The sequence below is a fragment of the Pongo abelii genome, chromosome 7 (genome assembly GCF_028885655.2).
Source record: "Pongo abelii isolate AG06213 chromosome 7, NHGRI_mPonAbe1-v2.0_pri, whole genome shotgun sequence".
NCBI classification, from domain to species: domain Eukaryota; kingdom Metazoa; phylum Chordata; class Mammalia; order Primates; family Hominidae; genus Pongo; species Pongo abelii.
In genome coordinates this window covers 14,619,579-14,641,284 of record NC_071992.2, presented here as the reverse complement: position 1 = coordinate 14,641,284, position 21,706 = coordinate 14,619,579, and the positions used below count along the sequence as shown (strand labels likewise).

General features: G+C 43.2%; 1 protein-coding gene across 6 annotated transcripts in view; it reads right to left on the bottom strand.

Moving 5' to 3' along the window:
• TRMT9B (tRNA methyltransferase 9B (putative)) overlaps positions 1–21,233 on the bottom strand; it is a 72,881-nt gene extending 51,648 nt beyond the window's left edge. Inside the window, exons 1-2 of one of the 6 annotated variants that reach the window (XM_054561201.2) lie at positions 20,722–21,233; positions 20,053–20,348 (exon numbers count right to left, since the gene is read on the bottom strand). In XM_054561201.2, the coding sequence (XP_054417176.1) occupies positions 20,053–20,306 (254 nt within the window). In that variant the 5' untranslated portion in view covers positions 20,307–20,348; positions 20,722–21,233. Of the gene's footprint in view, positions 1–19,710; positions 20,349–20,721 lie in introns of those variants that run through there. The other 5 variants (XM_054561203.2, XM_054561202.2, XM_054561204.2 and 2 more) reach the window with 5 other exon arrangements.
• Positions 21,234–21,706: the final 473 nt, after the last annotated feature.

Genomic DNA, 21,706 nt, shown 5'->3' with positions numbered 1-21,706 from the left:
CATTTGTTCCCTCTTTGCATTGCTCGTCCTTTAATATCTGTCTAACCAATTCCTTATATTAAATTTTCTCTGTTAACATAACTGATGGGGTTTTCCCTCCCAGACTCTACCTAACACTGCTGTATTTTTGCACTATTGTGCAAAACATGAAAACAATAAAGAGTTCCTTTTCAGTATTTGGCTAGAGTTATTTATGGCTTGTCTCTCCCAGTGAGTTTATAAATTCCATGAAATCAGGGTTTTTTTTTTTTTTTTTGGTTCACTGATGCTATGTTCTGCATTCTAAACACGGCCTGGCCCAAAGCAGGCACCCAATCTTATCTGTTGGACAAATAAATAGGAAATATTTAAACGTTAAAAAAAGTAATTTTGGTCATGAAAATATGCTTATAATATGTAAAAGTGACAACCACATCTAAATATATTCGGAGAAAAATAAGTAGCTGAACTCTTTTTCTGAAAATTTTAGCAATATCCATTTTCTGCTTCCCCCGCCCCCCATTTTCTTGTTTGCTAATTTTTGTCAGTGGTGTTTCTCCATTTTTTTCTTGTAGATTAGGGCAAGTTATCCACAAGATAGTCATTCAGTCAGTAAAATACTTTTTAATGTCAACTGTATACTGGATATTGCACTAGATGCTGTAATGACAAGTTCATTTTAAATCCAGCTAATACACAATTTGAAATTGGCACACCAATACAATATGTTAAACCTCACAAAGAAAACTTCAAAAGTAGAACTCAGAGGATTTCATTATTATGAAAAAATGCTGTACCGGGAGAACCCTGAGGTCGTAGGCCCAGGCCCGTCGTTCCCTGGCAAAGTGACCTTGAGCAAAATATTTAGCTTCTCTGGGTACATGCTCTTTCCTCTTAGAAATAAGTAAATATCAAAATGAAAAACAAAACAAAAAAGAAAAACAATTGAAAAAAGGGGAAACAAAAAGAAAGAAAAATAAATAAATACCAGTATTTGATACTACACCAGGGAAACGACAGTTAACAAAACTTTATTGTCTATTTCAAAATAGCTACAAGAACTGTAATGTTCCCAAGGCAAAGAAAAGATACAAGTTTGAGGTGATGGTATGCAAATTACTCAGATTAATCATCACATATTGTATACATGTGTCAAAATACCACATGTACCCCCAAAATATGTACAACTATGATATAACATTTAAAAATGCAAAAAATGAAGAAATACAGATACTTTCTAAAGTGCCTCTCCTCTTTTAAGACTGGGCCTTCATAGAGAAATGTGTTTTAACATCCCCCAAATCACAACAGAACTTTCGAGCATTGGCAGCCAATATGCAGACTTGAATTTCTTCTTATCACAGTTCCCAAACATGTTACCCTGTACAGACTAAGAGGCTAGAAAGACATGAAGTGACTGACAGGGAGCCAAAAATGTCATAAAAAGCCTTGGTGCCAATTCCTATTTCCAGTTCCAAATAAAATTGTGATTTTCTGTAGTGATACTTTTTAAACTTGGCTGGATATTTTTAGGACCTTAATCCATGGAATAGTATTAATATTGACAGCTGCATTAACCATCTCACACATGTGAATACATTGCAAGCCTCAAAAAAGGTCAGCAGAGCCGGCTCATCTCTTTCACTGATGTAAATCTGTAAGACCGCCCAGAAGGCGTCTGCTCTAGATCTGAACAACGGAGTCCACGTTTACCAAGAGGCCCTGCATCAGGCCATGAAAGTGGATTGGAATCATGGAGCACTGAGAAGAGGAAGGCATCTGCCATAATGTGCTCTCTTCACTGTTAGGTTGGGATGGAGAATACTGAATACATGACAACCTAAAAGTTGGGCAAATGCTACTTTGGAAATAAGAGTGAATAAATGAGGAGAAATAGGCTTACATAAAAAACAGGACCAAAAGTTCAAGGACAGTGAAGGAAGACATTGGTCTGTTTAATAATAACAGATGTCTACAAGCTAACGAAGTAAATTTGTTTTTTGTTTCACATATTTTTGTTCACAGAAGTGAAACACTTTACACATACCTGGAAGAAAACCAAGTGGTATTGGAGTTATCACCAGGAGAGGGCTAAAGGGAAGGGTTATTCAGCAACAATGAGGTCACCAAGGAGCTCTAATAGTTCTGCCTCGTTATGCGTGGTTGGCCGTCTGTATCTGAGTTCCACATGGGCCAGTCTGACCAACTGTGTATCAAAAATATTTAAAATCAGAATCATGCCTGTAATTCCAGCATTTTGGGAAGCTGAGGTGGGAGGATGGCTTGAGGTCAGTTTGAGACCAGCCTGGGCCACATAGCAAGACCATGTCTCTACCAAAAAAAAAAAAAAAATTAGCTGGGTGTGGTGGTGCAGGCCTGTAGTCCTAGCTACTTGGGAGGCTTAGGTGGGAGGATTCCTGGAGCCCAGGTGCTTGAGGCTGCAGTGAGCCGTGATTGTGCCAGTGCACTCTACACTCCAGCCTGCGGTATAGAGCGAGACTCAGTCTCTAAAAAAAGAAGAAAGAAACAATAAAAAGAGAATTTTTAAAAAAGAAAAAATATTAGGAAAAAATAAAAAATAATACAAATAAGATATATTATTACAACTACTTAGCACTTACATTGTATTAGGTTATTGCAAGTAATCTAGAGATGATTTAAAATAATGGGAGAATGTACCCAGGTTATATGCAAATACTATGCCCTTTTATATCACAGAGTTGAGCATCTATGAGTTTTAGTACAGGGGTGTGGGGGTAGAGTGGGTCCTGGAACCAATCCCCTTTGGATGCAAAGGAGTGACTGGGTATGTATGTATACTTATTTATATATACACAACACAAAAACGTAAGAAGGTAGATTTACAGATCTCTGTGAGCCCAAAGGTAGCTAGCACTGTCCCAGAGACTAGGATGGATGGAAACCTGTGCAATCAAGAGACGGTGGGCCTTTCAGTATTTTTTTGTTTGTTTTTAGACACAGTTTCACTGTCTCACCTAGGCTGGAGTGCAGTGGCGCAATCTCAGCTCACTGCAATCTCCACCTTCCAAGCGATTCTCCTGCCTCAGCCTCCCGAGTAGCTAGAATTACAGGTGCATGCTACCACGCCCGGCCAATATTTTGTATTATTAGTAGAGATGGGGTTTCACCATGTTGATCAGGCTAGCCTTGAACTCCTGACCTCAGGTGATCCACCTGCCTTGGCTTCCCAAAGTGCTGGGATAACAGGCATGAGCCACCGCACCCAGCCCACTTTTCGGTTTTATATAAATATGTGTAAGAGCAGGCTTATGTGACCACTGCTGAAGGCCTGCAAATGTGTTGCTTCTCCATGGGGTGAGTCAGGCCAGGCCTGTGTAGATAATGAACAGCATGGCTCTCTACCCACCACACTTCACCTCTTCTAGTAACTGACCTTGTCAAACAGGACCACACCTCCTGTGAGAGGTAGGGGTGCACTCTTGCGACTCAGGGAGGGGACTTATGGGCTGCCAGCTGCTCAGGCTGTCCCTCCCACCCTGAGGACTGATTCCTCCCAGAGTGGGGAGCTGAACCTGGAGTCCACGTGGCCATAGGCTCACAGCTCACGCCTCCAAATGTCACTGTCTTAAGATTCCAGTTAACCTGATTGCATTCCATTAAAATGCAGACCTCCAATTAGAAAGCATTAAGGGATTTTGGTAATTTATTTAAAACTATGTAGCTCTTTACAACAAATATACCGGAAATTGCTAAAATGTCTGTCACTGGATAATGTCTGTTTATGAAAGGAAAAGTCTCCTTTTGTAGTAATTCCAACCAAACAACAAGCCTGAGGCTTTCTAGATTAAAGGGACAGAAACCAGGAAGATCCGCCCACTTCCTCACTCTTCTTGACCTCATCCCCATCACACAGGCCACATGCCCAGAAAGTCACATATTCCTGTAGAACTTTATAGTCCCTTGGGATGTATGTCTTCTGTGACTTGAACAGTATTTCATTTAAAATAGCACTTTTGGCCAGGTGGTGGCTCATGTCTGTAATCCCAGCACTTAGGGAGATCGAGGTGGGTGGATTGCTTGAGCCCAGGAGTTTGAGACCAGCCTGGGCAACATGGTGAAATCCCATCTCTACTAAAAATGCAAGAATTAGCTGGGTGTGGTGGTGCGTGCCTGTAGTCCCAGCTGCTCAGGAGGCTGAGGTGAGAGCCCAGCAGGTGGAGGTTGCAGTGAGCCAAGATCGTGCCACTGCACTCCAGCCTGGGCAACAGAGCAAGACCCTGTCTCAAAAAGTAAATAAGTAAACAAATTAGAAGACTGTTGTCTTTTTTAGCAGCTGTATAATAAGGACCTTCAGCCTGTCCAAAGACATGGGAAAATTAAACTGTTAACAATGCTTCAAAACCCATTTGTTAAGCTTTGTCCCACTGACCACTTTCATACTGACCATTACTATATGCATAAAGATGTATTCAATACTCTCCTGACATTCTAAGTGGATGAGTAATTATAATTCTACTATAGAAGTGACTACTCACTTAAAAAGAAAAATTGAAAACTCAGGAGGCTTTGCCATTGTTAAGGAGCTGCTTTAATTAGAAAGGATGCATTTAATTATTAGTTCATTGGTGGAGAAAAGCTAAAAACAATCTAATTCCCTAATTGAAGAGGGTCTGAGCTGGTCAAATACTAACTGGAGAATGTCACCCTTTTTAATGTCAACTTTAACCCAAGAAAAATCTCTGGGGTAAACAAATCATCGTTGTCATCATCCCTGCCATTTCATTATGGTCTGGTGAGGTTCAGTCTTTGTAGGGGAGCTATAGGATGGAGTAGTAGTTCAGAAAAGGATTTTTCTAGACCTATAGTCCCAAGGTCAAGTCTCAGCTGTGCCACTGTCTAGTCCTATGAAATACATTTGTTCCTAAAACATTTGATGACTTTTTACCTATGCCTTTGAACCCACTGGTATTGAACTTAACTGATCAAACATTTCTGGACATTGTGCATATCTTTGGATGATCATTTCAGAAAGAGAACAAATTCAGGAGATGACTTACCCAGGATCCTAGAGATATGTCTTGTTTGGAAATGAAGCTTGTAAAACATTTCTGCTTCTCAATTTGAATTTTGTGTACTCTTAAAAAATACCTATAATGTCATTACCTATCCTTCCCACACCATGGGAGTATTCACCGTCGGTGTCTGCAAGGAAGGTGAGTACTAGAGTACTACCTAGCCCTAAAATGCTTTTGGATTATAATATCGTAATGTAAACATGGAAAGGAACACTGTAAAATGGAAGCAAGGTAATAAGAATGTGGTAAAGCCTATTTTTTTGCTCCTCTGGGAAAACAAGGCCTGCAGACTTCCCCACTGCACCCAGCTCCTCAACAAACCCTACGAAGCCCAGGTCCCATCTCGAACAGGATGGTTCCCCTAACCCTATGCGCTAGAAATGAGGGTGCTCTGTGAGTTCCCACAGCATCCAGTTCTTACTCTCATACATTGGATGGTATTCATGCATGCCATCTCCTGTATTAATCAAAGAAGTCCCAGGCTAAATAAATGGACACTGAACTAAAAATTTAGACCAATTTAAATAAATGCTGTGCCACATGGCTAAACAATAGAAATAGCTGTATTATCATGGAAATCTTTCCAACACATGCTTTTATGTCTATCTAAATAGTCTATAAATAACACATTTTTTATTGGTAACATAGGAGCTAATTATGACAATGTATTACAGAACAGCAATGTCTAGCTTGTAAATAACACATCTTTATTGATAACATAGGGGTTATCAATAAAGATGACAAAGTATTACACAGTAGCAATGCTTTCCAGGGTTAACAAAGTGTCTGCATCCACACTAAATGGCACATGGCTGTTATTTGTTTGGAGTATTTCTTCTCCCCGCCCCCACCCTGAGCACAGAGACAGCGTCTCACTCTGTCACCCAGGCTGGAATGCAGTAGCTCCTGAGTAGCTGGGACCACAGGGATGGGCCGCCACGCCAGGCTACTGTTTTTTTTACTTTTTGTAGAGATGGGGGGTCTTACTATGTTGCCCAGGCTGGTCTTGAACTCCTGGGCTCAAGTGATCCTTCTACCTTGGTCTCCCAAAGTGCTGGGATTATAGGCGAACATCACCATGTTCATGCCTGGCCATGGAGTGCTTCTTTTTTTTTTCTTTTTGAGACAGAGTCTTGCTCTGTCACCCAGGCTGGGGTGCCGTGGCACTATCTTGGCTCACTGCAAGCTCCGCCTCCCAGGTTCAAGCAGTTCTCCTGCCTCAGCCTCCCGAGTAGCTGGGACTACAGGTGCCCGCCACCACACCTGGCTGATTTTTGTATATTTAGTAGAGATGGTGTTTTGCCATGTTGCCCAGGCTGGTCTTGAACTACTGAGCTCAAGCAATCTGCCTGCCTCAGTCTCCCCACATGCTGGGATTACAGGCGTGAGTCGCTGTTCCCCAGCCTGCCCCACCTTGCTGTCGGCTGTCACTTCTCACTCTCATTGTGCCTGTCTCCACAAGCTCCTCCACTTTCTAATTTCCTGCTTGTAGTCTACCTTGGGCTTAAAAAAAAAAAATCAGACAACTAAGCCTTTTGGGATCCTATCAAAAATATGAAGAAAAAGACTTTCGGGTCATCAGAGGGGTCAGCTTTGGATAAATGAGTTTGGTGACATCCTGTACTGACAGCTCACAGGCCACCTTGGTTCTGGACGGGGATCTGGGTGCTGGGGAAGGCTGGCCACACCGTGTCTTCCTACTAAGCCCTTGGGTAGTTGGCCTTCTGATTGCCGGCCTTCTGCTTTTTAGCCAAATCTCCCTGCCACCATCTCTATGCTCTGTGTTCACTGTGGTGCTAGCTCTGTTTCTTTCAAACTGAACTCCTCAATAGCTTGGACTTTGTAGTTCCCTCCAGAGTCTCCGAATCCACACCTGCTTAATACCTACAAAAACCAATTCAGCCATATGGCTTGAATGCTTATATCACACACAGAGGCTTTTGGTTCTGAGTAAGTGCCACAATTATGAAAACTACACTGAAGTAGGGAATAACACCAGTTGAAAGAATGGCCTCATTTGCAGGCAGCTTGCATGTATTTTATAAGAATGTGTTTGATATTTTAAGCCTTCCTGTGGCAGCAAATTGTACTTCTCCTAGTGGGAGGGGTTATTAAGTCTGTGACCAGAATAAACCAGACTGTTTTGGAAAGTTTAATTTTTTCAGTTTTCATATTCCATTTTATGACTGTGTTTGTTTTTTCAGAGATAAGCCTGTGTATAAGAAAACCGTCTTATCTCTGAACCAAGCACATGGCTCACACCTGTAATCCCAGCACTTTGGGAGGCCGAGGTGGGAGGGTCATTTGAGGCCAGGAGTTTGAGACCAGCCTAGGCATCATAGTGAGACCCCATCTTTACAAAAAAAAAAGAAAACATTAGCCTGGTGTGGTGGCATGCTTATAGTCCCAGTTACTCAGGAGGATAAGGAGGGAAGATCGCTTGAGCCCAGGAGTTTGAGGCTACAATGAGCTGTGACTGCGCCACTGCACTCCAGCCTGAGTGACAGAGACCCCGTCTCAAAAACAAACAAGCAAAAACAGAAAACAAAAAGCACAGTCTATTATTTAGAGTTAAAAACTACAAATATTATTTTTTAACCTCAAGGAGTTCTATCATAAACTGCTTTAAAAATAAAAAACAAATTAAACAAGAATACAGAACTCTGGCTCTAAATTTAAAATTACAAAATAAATAAGACAAAGCATTCCACCTGAAGTGTCTGCGGCAGGATGGAAATGTTCTGGTAAATGACTATAAAACATTTCACAGAAGCTAGGAGGCCATCTGTTTTGTAAAATACACAACTATTTTACTTATTGTCAAGAAAGATGAGGACGTGTTATCAACTGTAAGATGTACCCCATGTCAATGATGTTGAAATGTAAAATAGTGTTTTTCAAAAAGATGAAATACAGTATTTTTGAAAAACAGCTTTAAAATAACAAAAGTCATGTCACAATAATGACATGAGTCTTTTCGAGTTTCCTTAGAAAAGCCAATATTCTACTCTGATCATCAAATCTCTGTTTTAGGGCATCCTAAATTGTTAGAAAATGAGGTTACACAGTTCATGTACGAGAAGACCAGAGTCAAAAACAGGTGAATGGATTACAAAACCAAAGCTGATGCGATTGGTGTCATTTATAAATATTTGGGAATCAACCAGTATGGAAACAATATCATTAGTTTCTTGAGGAGCAAGGACTAGAATCCATATGGACTGATTCCACATGTCCACATCTATCATACCACGCTGCAGTCTAGTTTAAATAAACAGAAAACAGGAGCTACTCAGGCACAGCTTAAATGAAAGTAGCCACTGCACCAGGTTTTTAAAAACTTGTATACATTTTTGTTTTGTTTGAGACAGGGTCTTCTTCTGTTGTGCAGGCTGGAGTGCAGTGGTGCAATCATGGCTCACCACAGCATTGACCTCCAAGGCTCAAGCAATCCTCTCTGCTCAGCCTCCTGAGTAGCTAGAACTACAGACACACTCCACCACCCCCAGGCTAATTTTTGTTTTCGTAGAGATGGGGTTTCTCCATGTTGCCCAGGCTGGTCTTGAATTCCTGGGCTCAAGCGATCTGCCTGGCTCTGCCTCCCAAAACGCTAGGATTACGGGCATGAGCCACTGTGTCCTGTCAGTATACATGTGTTTTTTTGTTTTGTTTTGTTTTGTTTTTGTGACAAAGTCTCACTCTGTCTCCCAGGCCGGAGTGCAGTGGCGCAATCTTGGCTCACTGCAACCTCCACCTCCCGGGTTCAAGTGATTCTCCTGCCTCAGCCTCCCGAGTAGCTGGGACTATAGACGCATGCCACCACTCCAGGCTAATTTTTGAATTTTTAAAGTAGAGACCGTGTTTCACTATATTGGCCGGCTGGTCTCAAACTCCTGACCTCATGATCCGCCCACCTTGGCCTCCCAAAGTGCTGGGATTACAGGAGTGAGCCACCACGCCTGGCCGCCAGTATACATGGTTTAGTGATTACTATTTACCTGTAATAAAAAGCTCCACGTAAAAATATAACAATTTTTCCTCTGTTTTTTAGTTATTCAATTATTCTTGAATTTCCTGCTTTAATGGATAAATCATAATACTCAGTGGACTGGGAAGAATTCAAACCCCCAAATCATGTGGCCACAGGTTTTTAACTTGACAATTGAGTTGACAAGCCCTACCTCATCTACAGCACAAACACATAGCCACAGCGTGAAGTCAGTCAGCTGTTAGCTGCACCAGTGGTAGGATTTCTAGTAGGTTCTGCCTTTCAAAGATTCACTCTCATTCTAAAGTGGTATGCTACACATAAAACCATCAGTCTGGCCAGGCACAGTGGCTCATGCCTACAATCCCAGTACTTTGGGAGGCCGAGGTGGGCAGATCACTTGAGCTCAGGAGTTCTGGACCAGCCTGGACAACATAGCGAGACCCCGTCTCTACAAAAAATATAAAAATTAGCTGGGTGTAGTGGCACACACCTGTGGTCCCAGCTACTTAGGGGGCTGAGGTAGGAGGATCACTTGAACCCAGGAGGCAGAGGTTGCAGTGAGCCAAGATCACACCACTGCACTCTAGCCTGGGTGATAGAGGGGGACCCTATCAAAACCAACAAACCAACAAACAAACAAAAAACAATTTTATGCCAGAACACATCATCTTAAGAAGAACAAAAATCTTCTGCGTGCACATATTGCCAACACATTTTAAAAGGCCCACATTTTAACAAGTAGAATAGACAAATTATCAGACAAGAGATCATAAATTATTTTGGCTGACAAAAATCGTTAAAATTATCTAACTCAACATTCTGCATGTAGGTTTCTACACATAATGTATATGTATGGGTGTGTCTACATAGCTTTCTGAAGGGAATGGCATATGATGAAGCCCATTTTTCCATAGTTATGATGGTGTGCTAGCAAAGCAGGAATATCAAGGTCTGCATTTCTGCCAACTCAACGCATAGCCCCAAGAGCTTCCTGCAGAGGAAAGCTAGCATGGAGAATACAGTCCATGTCTGTAAGACAAAACATTAATGGTAGAAGGTTGGAGAAACTTGTGGATCGTTGGCATTGCAGCTTCAGGGCTGGCATTCTCTCTGGTTTCAGGTGTGTCTGTTAATGGATTCTGTGGTCTCTAACCCAAGTCTTTAACCAATATGAAACTGGATGGCAAGGAAGTGGTCTGCTGAGAAGTCTGATTGAATATATTCTCCTCGCCTGCTAAAAGCTTGGGTGAAATATCTGCACTGAAGGTGCAGTGTAGCTGATTAGATGTTTCCTCTGGGATTAAGGCAACAGAGCTGCTGTGTTTTGTTAATTCTCTTGACTTGGAGCTATGTAGCCTACCATTTGACCTGCCATCACTTGGAGCCCTGAAGGTAACGTTTTCTTTTTTCTTTTTGACATGGAGTCTCACTCTGTCACCCAGGCTGGAGTGCAGTGGCGTGATCTCGGCTCACTGCAAGCTCTGCCTCCCGGGTTCACGCCATTCCCCTGCCTTAGCCTCCTGAGTAGCTAGAACTACAGGTGCCCGCCACCACGCCTGGCTAATTTTTTGTATTTTTAGTAGAGACGGGGTTTCACTGTGTTAGTCAGGATGGTCTCGATCTCCTGACCTCGTGATCCGCCTGCCTCGGCCTCCCAAAGTGCTGGGATGACAGGCGTGAGCCACCGCACCCGGCCGAAGGTAACGTTTTCTACAACTCCTATGCTAGCATCAAGTGAGGTATTTGTTAACTTTAAAAAATATATATGATTTTTTAAAAATTAAAATATTGCATTGGTGTGGTACTTGGGTTACAACTGATGAACCACTATCGATATTTATTATTAATTAACATTCATAGGCTGATTCAGGATTCACTCTTTGTATTAGACAGTTCTTTGTGTTTGCCAAATGCGTAATGTCACATATCCACCATTACCATATCACACAGAATAGTTTTTTGTTTGTTTGTTTTGAGATGGAGTCTCACTCTGTCACCAAGCTGGAGTGCAGTGGTGCAATCTCGGCTCACTGCAACCTCCACTTCCCGGGTTCGAGTGATTTTCCTGCCTCAGCCTCCCGAGTAGTTGGGACTACAGGCACCCGCCACCACGCCCAGCTAATTTTTGTATTTTTAGTAGAGACAAGGTTTCACTACGTTGGCCACGATGGTCTAGATCTCTTGACCTCGTGATCCACCCGCTTTGGCCTCCCTATGTGCTGGGATTACAGGCGTGAGCCGCCATGTCCAGCCTAGTTTTATTGCCCTACAAATCCCTTGTGTTTAACCTATTCTTCTCTTCCCCCCACACTCGACCCATGGCAACCACTGATCTTTTTACAGTCTCTAGAGTTTTGCCTTTCCATACGTCAATTAGCTGGAATCACACAGCATTTAGCCTTTTTCAGACTGGCTTCTTTTACTTAGTAATATGCATTTAGGGTTCCACCGTGTCTTTTTGTGACTTGAAAAATCATTTCTTTTTAATCACTAAATAATATTCCATTGTAAGGATATACTAAAATTTGTTTATCCATTCACCTATTGAAGGACATCTTGGTTGCTTCCAGTTTTTGGCAATTAGGAACAAAGTGGTTACAGACATTTGTGTGCAGGTTTCTGTGTGGAGTTGCCTGTTCATTTTTCAGTCTTCGCCCATACAGGTACAGTCCAAGGAGAGGAGGCCTGGGAACACTGTCCATTCTGGGCTGCCGTAAGATACTCTGTGGGCTCCATTTTTCTGAAAGCTCCTTAATAACTGTTTGGTTCTCAGCTACCATTTCTGATTGTCAGGTAGCTTCTGCAGATGTATTTTCTTAAGCTCGGTTACAACTAATGACTGAAATGTAACTATTTCCCTCAAGGCTGCCACTAAAAATGAGCAGATTTCCTCTGTTGACTCCTTAGAGTGCCAAAACTGGCTCAGAGAATTAAACAGGGGGAGCAATTCCCATATAGTAAATGCAGCAACTCCTTATTTGTCCCAGAAGCCTGGACATTACTTTCCAGGACTGTAAAGCTCCAGTGGAAATTGTGTTACTTAAAACTTCCAATGAAGAGTTGCATTTTGATGTCTCCACTTCCATAAAGGGATTGTCCAAATTGAGATCAGCTGCACGTATGTTCTTGACACTGGCATTCAGGTGTCTACTTCCACAGCCAAAGGAAGAATATCGGTACCTGGAAGCTCCCTATTCTGCTGTAGCCTGTCTCCTTTCATCTCAGCTTCCAAATCAACAGATACAGATTAAGTATCCCTTTTCTGAAATCTTTGGGACCAGGCCAGGCGTGGTGGTTCATGTTTGTAATCCCAGCACTTGGGGAAGCTGAGGTGGGAGGATCGCTTGAGCCTAGGAGTTCAAGACCAGCCTGGGCAAAGGAGGCTTTTTGCGAGACCCAGTATACACAAAAACTAAACAAAATTAGCTAGGTGTAGTGGCATGAACCTGTGGTCCCAGCTACTTTGGAGGCTGAGGCAGGAGGATCATTTGAGCCCAGGAGGTTGAGGTTCCAATGAGCTATGATGGTGCCACTGCACTCCAGCCTGGGCAACAGAGCAAGACTCTGTCAAAAAAAAAAAAAAAAATGAAGGAAAAAGGAATGGAGAGGAGAGAAGAGGAGAGGAGAGGAAAATGCAAAATGCTTGGGACCAGAAGTGTTTCCAATTGTGGCATATTTGCATGGACATAAACACAACATTCATTTATGATTTATAGACACATACCTAAAGGTAATTTTATACAATCTTTTAAAATAATTGTATGCATGAAACAAAGTTTGGACTGCGTTTTGACCGCAATCTGTCAAATGAAGTCAGGTGTGGGATTTTTCCACTTGTGGCATATCATATTAGTGCTCAAAAATTTTTGGATATTGAAGCATTTCAGATTTTGGATTTTCAGGTTAGGGATGCTCAACCTGTAGTTGTTAGACCTGTTCCCTTTCACCTAGGAAGTTCATGATCCCCTGTGTTACAAAGATGTTCTTGGTCACATGGAGAATTCTTTTTATTATTATTATTATACTTTAAGTTCTAGGGTACATGTGCACAACATGCAGGTTTGTTACACAGGTATACATGTGCCATGTTGGTTTGCTGCACCCATCAACTTGTCATTTACATTAGATATTTCTCCTAATGCTATCCCTCCCCCAGCCCCCCACCCTGAAAAGCCCCGGTGTGTGATGTTCCCCGCCCTGCATCCAAGTGTTCTCATTGTTCAGTTCCCACCTATGAATGAGAACATGCAGTGTTTGGTTTTCTGTCCTTGTGAGAGTTTGCTGAGAATGAAGGTTTCCAGCTTCATCCATGTCCCTACGAAGGACAGGAACTCATCCTTTTTTATGGCTGCATGGTATTCCATGGTGTATAGGTCACGTGGAGAATTCTTTTGTTCAACCTCATGCTGGTTCTTTGTGCTATTGAAGGCCATCATTCACTTTGTTCAGATTCTGACATTCTAGATGCTAGCCTTGTTCATTTAGAGACATACATCTGTGGTAAATGCATCATGGTAGTTGTGACAGAAAAACTAGCTTCCTTTCTTGTACGGAGATGAAATTTAAGATCTCGGGTGCTTTTTCAGCAGGTAGTTTGTTTGAATTACCTGCTTCTTCTGATGAATCCTACAGAGGCATAGCTGGGCACCAATCTGATGCAGTACTACGCTGGAGAAACAGGATCAGAAACATCTTACAGAAGAAAAGAATGCTTTTCTTTTCCTTCCATTTTTAATTTCTTCATTTAAAAACCAGTACTTGGGTATATACCTAAAACAACTGAAAGCAGGGACTCCAAGAGATATCTGTACACTCATGTTCACGGCAGCATTATGCACAACAGGCAAAAGGTGGAGGCAAGCCATGTATCCAAACTGTAGCTGAATGGATAAGCATAACGTGGCATAAACAGACAATGGGGTATTATTCAGCCTTAAAAAGAAAGGAGATTCTGATATACACTATAACATGGATGAACCTTGAAAATATTATACTACGTGGAATAAATTAATCACAAAAGGACAAATACTATATAGGGATTCCACTTATATAGTATATTAGTCCGTTTTCACCCTGTTGATAAAGACATACCCGAGACTGGGTGATTTATAAAGAAAAAGAAGTTTAATGGACTCACAGTTCCACATGGCTGGGGAGGCCTCACAATCATGGCGGAAAGTAAAAGTCATGTCTTACACTGGCGGCAGGCAAGAGAGAGAAGCTGGTGCAAGGAAACTCCCCCTTATAAAACCATCACATCTCTTGAGACTTATTTACTATCACAACAGCAGGGAAAACACCCACCCCCATGATTCAGTTACCTCCCACTGGGACCCTCCCACGATATGTTGAGAATTGTGGGAGCAACAATTTGGGTGGGTGCCCAGCCAAACCATGTCATATAGGTTCCTAGAATAACCAAACTTATACAGACAGGGTTATTGCCAGGTACTGTGAGGAGGAGGGATGGGGAGTTATGGTTTAATGGGTATGGAGTTTCACTTTGAGAAGATAAAAATGTTCTGCAGATGGATAGCAGCGATGGTTGCACAACAATGTGAAAATAAATGTCACTGAACTGTACACTCAAAAAACAGTTAAAATAGTACATTTCATTCTATGCATATTTTATTACAATTTTTTAAAATCAATGTTGCAGTTAATGCAATCAAGCTATAATACTAGCACCTTAATCTTGAGTGACCGTTAAGTCCTGGTCTCCCCTGGGTTTGCTGAGGCAGTCTCCATTTATGCTTCTGTATTCAGGGCAATCACTAATCATTCCGTCTTCACTCTCAAAAGTGTCCTGGCTTGAACAAGAAGTCATCTGATCACCCTAGATCTATTTCATAATTGTATAAGTCATTGAATTGCCATCTTTGTATGCAAATGTCTTAACATTGAGAATGTACCTGTATTTTTTTAAATTACTCTAATCATAAATTTGATGTCCCATGGAATGTTATAGGCTCTGATAAAATTTTAAAGGCTTCTGATTACTTTCTGAACACTGATTAGAGCACCAAGAGCAGTCCTCATTTCTTATAAACACTATTTCTCTAAACGCTAAAACCCTCTAACATTTGTCAAGCTCACCTACTTCACTAGCTCTGTGTTAAGGGGAACAGAGAAGACAAAGACATGGGCCCAGACAGTTGCTACTTCTTGCCTCTCTTGGCTACCTTTTTGTTGTTGTTAAAAATATCAACAAATAGTCTTCGAAGTCAGAAATATGTTCATGTTTCAATTATTTCCATCTTCCACCTCACCATGAGAGAATACACCACTTTCTCTTCGAGTAAGCTACTGTTCTGCACTTATAATAAAAGTACCATACTATCATAACCTTATTGTTATCCACCCCCTGGACGAATATCTTCTCTCATTTTCTAACTCCAAACATCAGAGGTAAATAAAACACGATTTTGTTCAATAATCAAGACCATCCCTTGATGTGCTAATGTAATTTGTGAGTGCAAATAAATTGGTAATTTATTGCTTAAAAATAGAAGAGATCCAATCATATCTACTTCAATAGTTTGGAAAAAAAGGAATCTGACAAGCACCAGGGTATGAAATAAGTAATTAAAGTGAATTCAAGCATACTCTTATGTTATTCTCCAATAAACAAGTCATGTCTATTTCTGTAATCCTTAAAATGAGCATGCTGAAAGTTACAGGGGAGAGAAAGATTCGGGAAAAACACAGATAATTCATCTAACGAAAGAACTAACAAGCCAGGTGCTATTATTTCTCTCTTAGGACATTACTTTCTTCCTTTGTATTGTGGTTCATTAAATGGGTAGACTATCTGTGGCTTTGAGAAGGAAAAATAATTTTTAAAAAATCATTTTCCTAATATTTTACCTTGATTATGAAACCAAACCTAAGGAACATTATTTCCATTCAATTAGTTCTATATGCAGAGGCAGGCACTTGGTAATTTTTAGTTATTCATTTGCTTGATGTTTTTCCAGCAATTTCAGCTGCAAAATGATAACATCCATCTGTTTGAAAAGGTAACTGGTTAGCAACTAGCTCCTTTAAAAAATTTTTACAACATATCCTCTTACCTTTCCAAAGTCAATCTCTACCAGCTTTAAAAATAAATATCCTGGCCAAATCTAGGATGAAATATATTTCAGATATGTGTTAGGCATGATGGATTGTTACAGAACATTCACTCCTATCTCCTTCAAGTGTGCATCCCTCTACCTTTGAGGCTAGAAACCTATAAGCTGCATTTCCCAGAGTCCCTTGCAGCTAGGGTTCTGGGCACAGTGTTCTTCCAGGGAGATGAGCAGGGTAAGAAGGAAAGTGGAGAGCATCTAAGGAAAACATTTGCTTTCTTGTTTTTGTTGTTGGTAGCAATGTTCAGTCACTAGCTTCCTAGGGTGGAGAGGCATTTTGCAGCAGCCTCTCTGATCAATGGAACACAGCCCAAAAGGTGCACCCTTGATGTTAGCAGTTCTAGTGGTGGTTCTGATTCCCAGCTCCCAGGCTGTGGCAATGACAGCAGCAACCCTGGGGGCCAATCAAGCTTACTGCCTGGGAGCCAATGCATGAGGCTCAGGCCAGATCCCCTCCTCTACTTTCAGTTGCAACCTTCATTCCAACCTTCTTGTGAGCACCTAATTCTCATATTCAACCCCTTCCTGCTCAAAATAGTTAGGATAGTTTCCATTATCTGCAACCTAACAGAGAAGAAAGAGAAGGTAGAAACGAGCACATTCAATACAGCAAGATGGGACGTAACACCCCAGAAGAAGCATGGAAGTGGCAAAGGTTGTGCTGATTTGACATTCACAGTTACACCTTTAAGAACAAGAAGTTCATAGGCTGCACCTTCCAGGACTACCCAAATCAGGACTAAGAACCCTTCAGGGCCTAGGGTTGATGCTGAGACATATTAACAAAAGCTGGGAAATAATCGTCGGGACCCCTCGAGAGAAAAGAAGGGAGGATAGAAGGGAACAGGGAAAAGCAAAGAGAATAAAAACACGCATATGTGTGAAGAGGATCATACATCAAACTCCTCAAGTGCCCTCCCCCCCACCACCTCATCGTCATCTCTAAAAACAACCACAGGTTACTTCTTTAACCTAGCTGAGTCAAAGGCCTGTCTAGGGTGGAGGAGATGCAAGTGTGACAGCCTCTGGCTCCCAAAGGACACTGATTACTAACAGTACAGCATATTCTATACTCTATGCTATAGGAGTATACTAGGAGTATATTCAGTATACCCAGATGGGGGATTGAACCAGTGACCCAAATATTCAGTTCTAGAGTCAATTAGGCAGCAACCTCTCTGCAGCCTCCAGGAGATGATATTTAGTCAACACACTCCTACTTCTTGTTATAAATCCCTCTTTATGACTGCTCACAATGTGCCAACTGTGTACTCAGCATTTTACACCTATTCATTTGCTCCCCACAGCCACCTGGGGAAGTGTCATTATCTCCATTTCACAGACAAGGAAATGGCTCAGAGCTGGGCTTTTTAATCCAGGTGATCTAGTTCAAACTCTTAAAATGTCTTCTTTGAGTGGTTAGAAGTTTCTCTGGATGAGAAGGGAGTACCCAAAATGAATGATGTTAACTCTTTTTGAAGATGTCTCAGCTAGGAGTTCTATGCAATGTACTTTCTTTATGGCATCAAGAGAAGTGAGTCACAAAAGCTGAAGGACATTTAACTGGCCATTTGGCATCACTCTTCAGTCTGTCCTTGAATTCTCCAGTTATCTTAATGCTTTCACGCCATTCTTTTCAGAAGAATTCCTAATTTATCTACGAGTAAAAACATAAGATGGCACAGACAAGTGCTGACAGCCTAATTTCAATAATGCATTATACCAGGGGCTTAATTGCAATGAGAGCTTTCACTCAATTCCTGTTTAAAAATACAAATGAGAACAGTGACATGTAGTAAACACAGGCATTTAATTGCATTTTGCTCTCAACATTATGAGCCTGTATAGTGCCAAATACGTCTTGCTTGTGTCTTCTTCAAAGCAATGATAGAGCCTTCTTCATAAATGTGTTTCAGATTTTGGAGACTAGTTCTCTAAAGGAGCATATAAATTCTTTACAAGTGAAATGCATTTAAGCATCCACATATCCACCTATCAGAAATACTATAAGGTCTGGTCTCTTCTTCACAATCCTTGCAATCTCCGGTAAGATTTGGCTGTCAAAGATACACATACACAGAGATTTAAGATTTACTGGGAAGATCCCCACTCCCATTGACCTTCCAATTTAAGGCAGAGTTAACCATCCACCCAGGGTATTCCCAATTTCACATCACTCTGGTAGTAAAATTTTATTAAAACCTTTGAACTACCTTGGAACTTTATCCATATTAAGATATACACGCAAAAAGGCACATTTCCAAAGAATATCATTACGGTAATTGAATCTTTCTAGAAACAATATTTCTTTGGAGTTGGAAAAAGAGTGTATACAGAGCTCCCTTTTCAAATCTGATCAAATGCATTAATAAAGCAGCAGTTCTTTGACACAATTTCCTCAGTGACAAGATACGTCCCAACTTCTCAAAGGTCTTCTTTAAATAAGTTATAGGTAACCAATGACCATCTGAGAGCCACTTCCATTCTCCCAAGTGATCTTCTTGCTCTGAGCAACTCTAAGGCACCACTAACAATACTGGACAGTTCTTTACCCTGTATTCTCAGCCAGCCATCAAGGACAGAGAAAGCTCTAACTCTCCCTTCCCCAAACTTCAAACAAGTTAACCATTCATTAGCTAAAAGATAAAGGCTTCCAAGGTGGGTGGATCATTTGAGGTCAGGAGTTCAAGACCAGCCTGGCCAACAAGGTGAAATCCCCCTCTCTACTAAAAATACAAAAAAATTAGCTGGGCATGGTGGTTTGCACCTGTAATCCCAGCTACTGGGGAGGCTGAGGCAGGAGAATCGGTTGAACTCAGGAGACGGAGGTTGTAGTGAGCCAAGATCGCACCACTGCACCCCAGCCTAGGCGATAGAGTGAGGCTCCGTCTCAAACATAAACAAACAAACAAATAAATAATAAAAAATAGAAAGATAAAGGCTTCCATTTGCTGATGTCACATGAATAATAGCACTTTTAATTGCTGAAACAGGGTGAAATGCCAATGGTTAGCTGCAATATTACCAATAATCTTAACCTCAAAACAATACAGATATATTTTAGCTCTTTCTACACACTAAATTTTCAATGTACATTTAAATTCATGCCTACCACCTAACATAAAGCTCTGCAAGTAGACGTTTACAGCCTTATCTTCTACATAGAGCATTGTGGGCTCACATCATTTATCACAAAGAATCCATGTAGTATAAAAAGAATCAGCCGGGCCAGGTGGCTCAGGCCAGTAATCTCAGCACTTTGGGAGGCCGAGGCAGGCGGATCACGAGGTCAGGAGTTCGAGACCAGCCTGACCAACATGGTGAAACCCTGTCTCTAGTAAAAATACAAAAATTAGTCAGGCATGGTGGCGGTTGCCTGTAATCCCAGCTACTCAGAAGGCTGAGGCAGGGGAATTGCTTGAACCCGGGAGGTGGAGGTTGCAGTGAGCCGAGATCGTGCCATTGCACTCCAGCCTGGGTGACAAAGAGACTCCGTCAAACAACAACAAAAAAAAACCCCACATATAGCAAGTAATATCATACAAATCCTTACCTTCCTATTTTGGCATTCCTTCTTAAACTGTATTTTCATCGTGAGCTTTGAAAACTTTCTGGCTTCAAGTTTTCTTAGTTCTTTGCCTCTTACTAATTAAAAATCAGTTCCCCGGGGAAAGATACACGTGCACTCCATGAAAAAATACAAATCCATTTTAACCTTTAAGGCACTAGACACGTCCTTTATCTCTGAATTCTGATTTATCCAATCTCACACCCAAAGCACATCCCGCAATCCCTTACTGCATGGCTGTCTCGCCTGTTTTGGTCGTATCTAAGTTTGCAAGGTAAACAGGCCACCCTGGGCTACTGGAAAGGCAGGGGACGAGCAGGAACTCACCCAGGCGGCCAGACCCGGGCGCGGGCTCCGGGGCACGCGCTAGACGACCTGTCGCACCCCCTCCTCCCTGCGGGCGGGCGCCGAGGCAGCGGATCTAGGGCGGAACAGAGGTTTCTCTCCGCTCCCCTATGCAGACCATTCTCAGGGCCCGGGTCGCCGGCGCTTTCTGCACGGTGTGGGGACGGGCAGCAGCTCTCCCGAAGCGAGTAGTCACAGCGCTGTCCCGCAGCCAGGGGCAAAAGCTGCTTTTGCATCAGAGCCGAGGGCTGCACCAGGTGTAACTTCCACCCCTTGACCTATTTTGGAGTGTGAGGATGAAAGGAAGAGGAAAAAAATAGACGGAGGGCGCGCGGGGGTGCGGGCGGCAGGGTGCGCGCGTGGCCGTGGGGGAGCGCGCGCGCGGGCCCGGGCTCGTGTCGGGGCTTCCGAAGAGAAGTTGCAGCGAGGCGCCCCCCGGCCTCCGGCGCCTGGGCCCGCTCCGGGGTGCTTCGCTAGCCCCTCCTCCCACCGCGGCCGCAGGCCAGCTTGGCCCGCCCTACTCCGGCGCCCCGCGCGGGAAGCGCAGCTCCCGGGGATCGGGGGCTTTGGGCTGGCCCCGCGACAGCCGTCGGGAGACCGCCCGCGGCCCCCGCCCCCGTCGCCGTCCCCGCCTCCCCGGGCCGCCTTCACCTTTCGGGAGGCGGCGCTCGGGCTCAGCTGTCCGGGAACCCAGGCCTGCGGCGCCTCCGGGCAGGGAAGGCGGGCTGGCGCGCGGCGGAGCCGGGGACTGTCGCCTCCCCGCCTCGTTCCCTGCAATCGCCCCGCCCGAACGTGCCCGGGAAGTGAGGCTGGGCCGCGCCCGCCCGGCCGGGGACAGGGGTGACCTTCCGGCCTCCCGCCTTGCCCTTGCTGCCTGCCTCTCCCGGCGTGGCCCTTCCTGCGTAGGAGAAGACGCCCCGGCGGGCGCACCTGGTCGGCCCGCAGCGCATCCGCGCAGTACCTGGGGTGACGACGACGCTTGGCTTTAGCGCGGCTCTTCTCACTTAATTTTTACAGCCCGGGACTTCAGCGGAAATGCCCCCTTGGGGTCGGTCCATTGGGATAACTGGAGATGGGGGGGTTAAGTAGGGTGCCACGGCTTACACGCTCCAAATCATTCCACTACACAGCATGCCTTATCTGTTGAGTTTTGCAAAACGAGCCCCATCAAAAAAGCATCCATCAGAAGGCGGGGTGGAACTTAGAAGTTTTTGCCCAAAACCGGACACAAACCTTTCCTCCCCCCATTGCTTCTGTGACAATAGCGTTAACTACTTTCTTCCAGGTCCCTAACGTAATAGTATCTTCAACCGCCTATTATTAAACAACTCCGTTATCATCAGGGATCTATGCACTTGAAAAATGCACGTTCTCAGTGACGAAAAATGAGCACATTTAGTAACCGCTCTGCCGCCCTTTGTATAGAGGTTCGTGCTCCTGATCCCCTGCGTAGGAGGCAGAGTTCATGTCGAGCTGTTTTTTCCAGTCCAGGTTATTTATGGGGACCCAACTCTAGGTCTCACATAGACGCTGGTCTATAACAGGTTGTTTGTGAGGACCCAACTACAGGTCTCACATAGATGCTGGTCTATTTCAGGTGCTACTAAGAGGGCTAATGGAGATCAGCATATAGTTT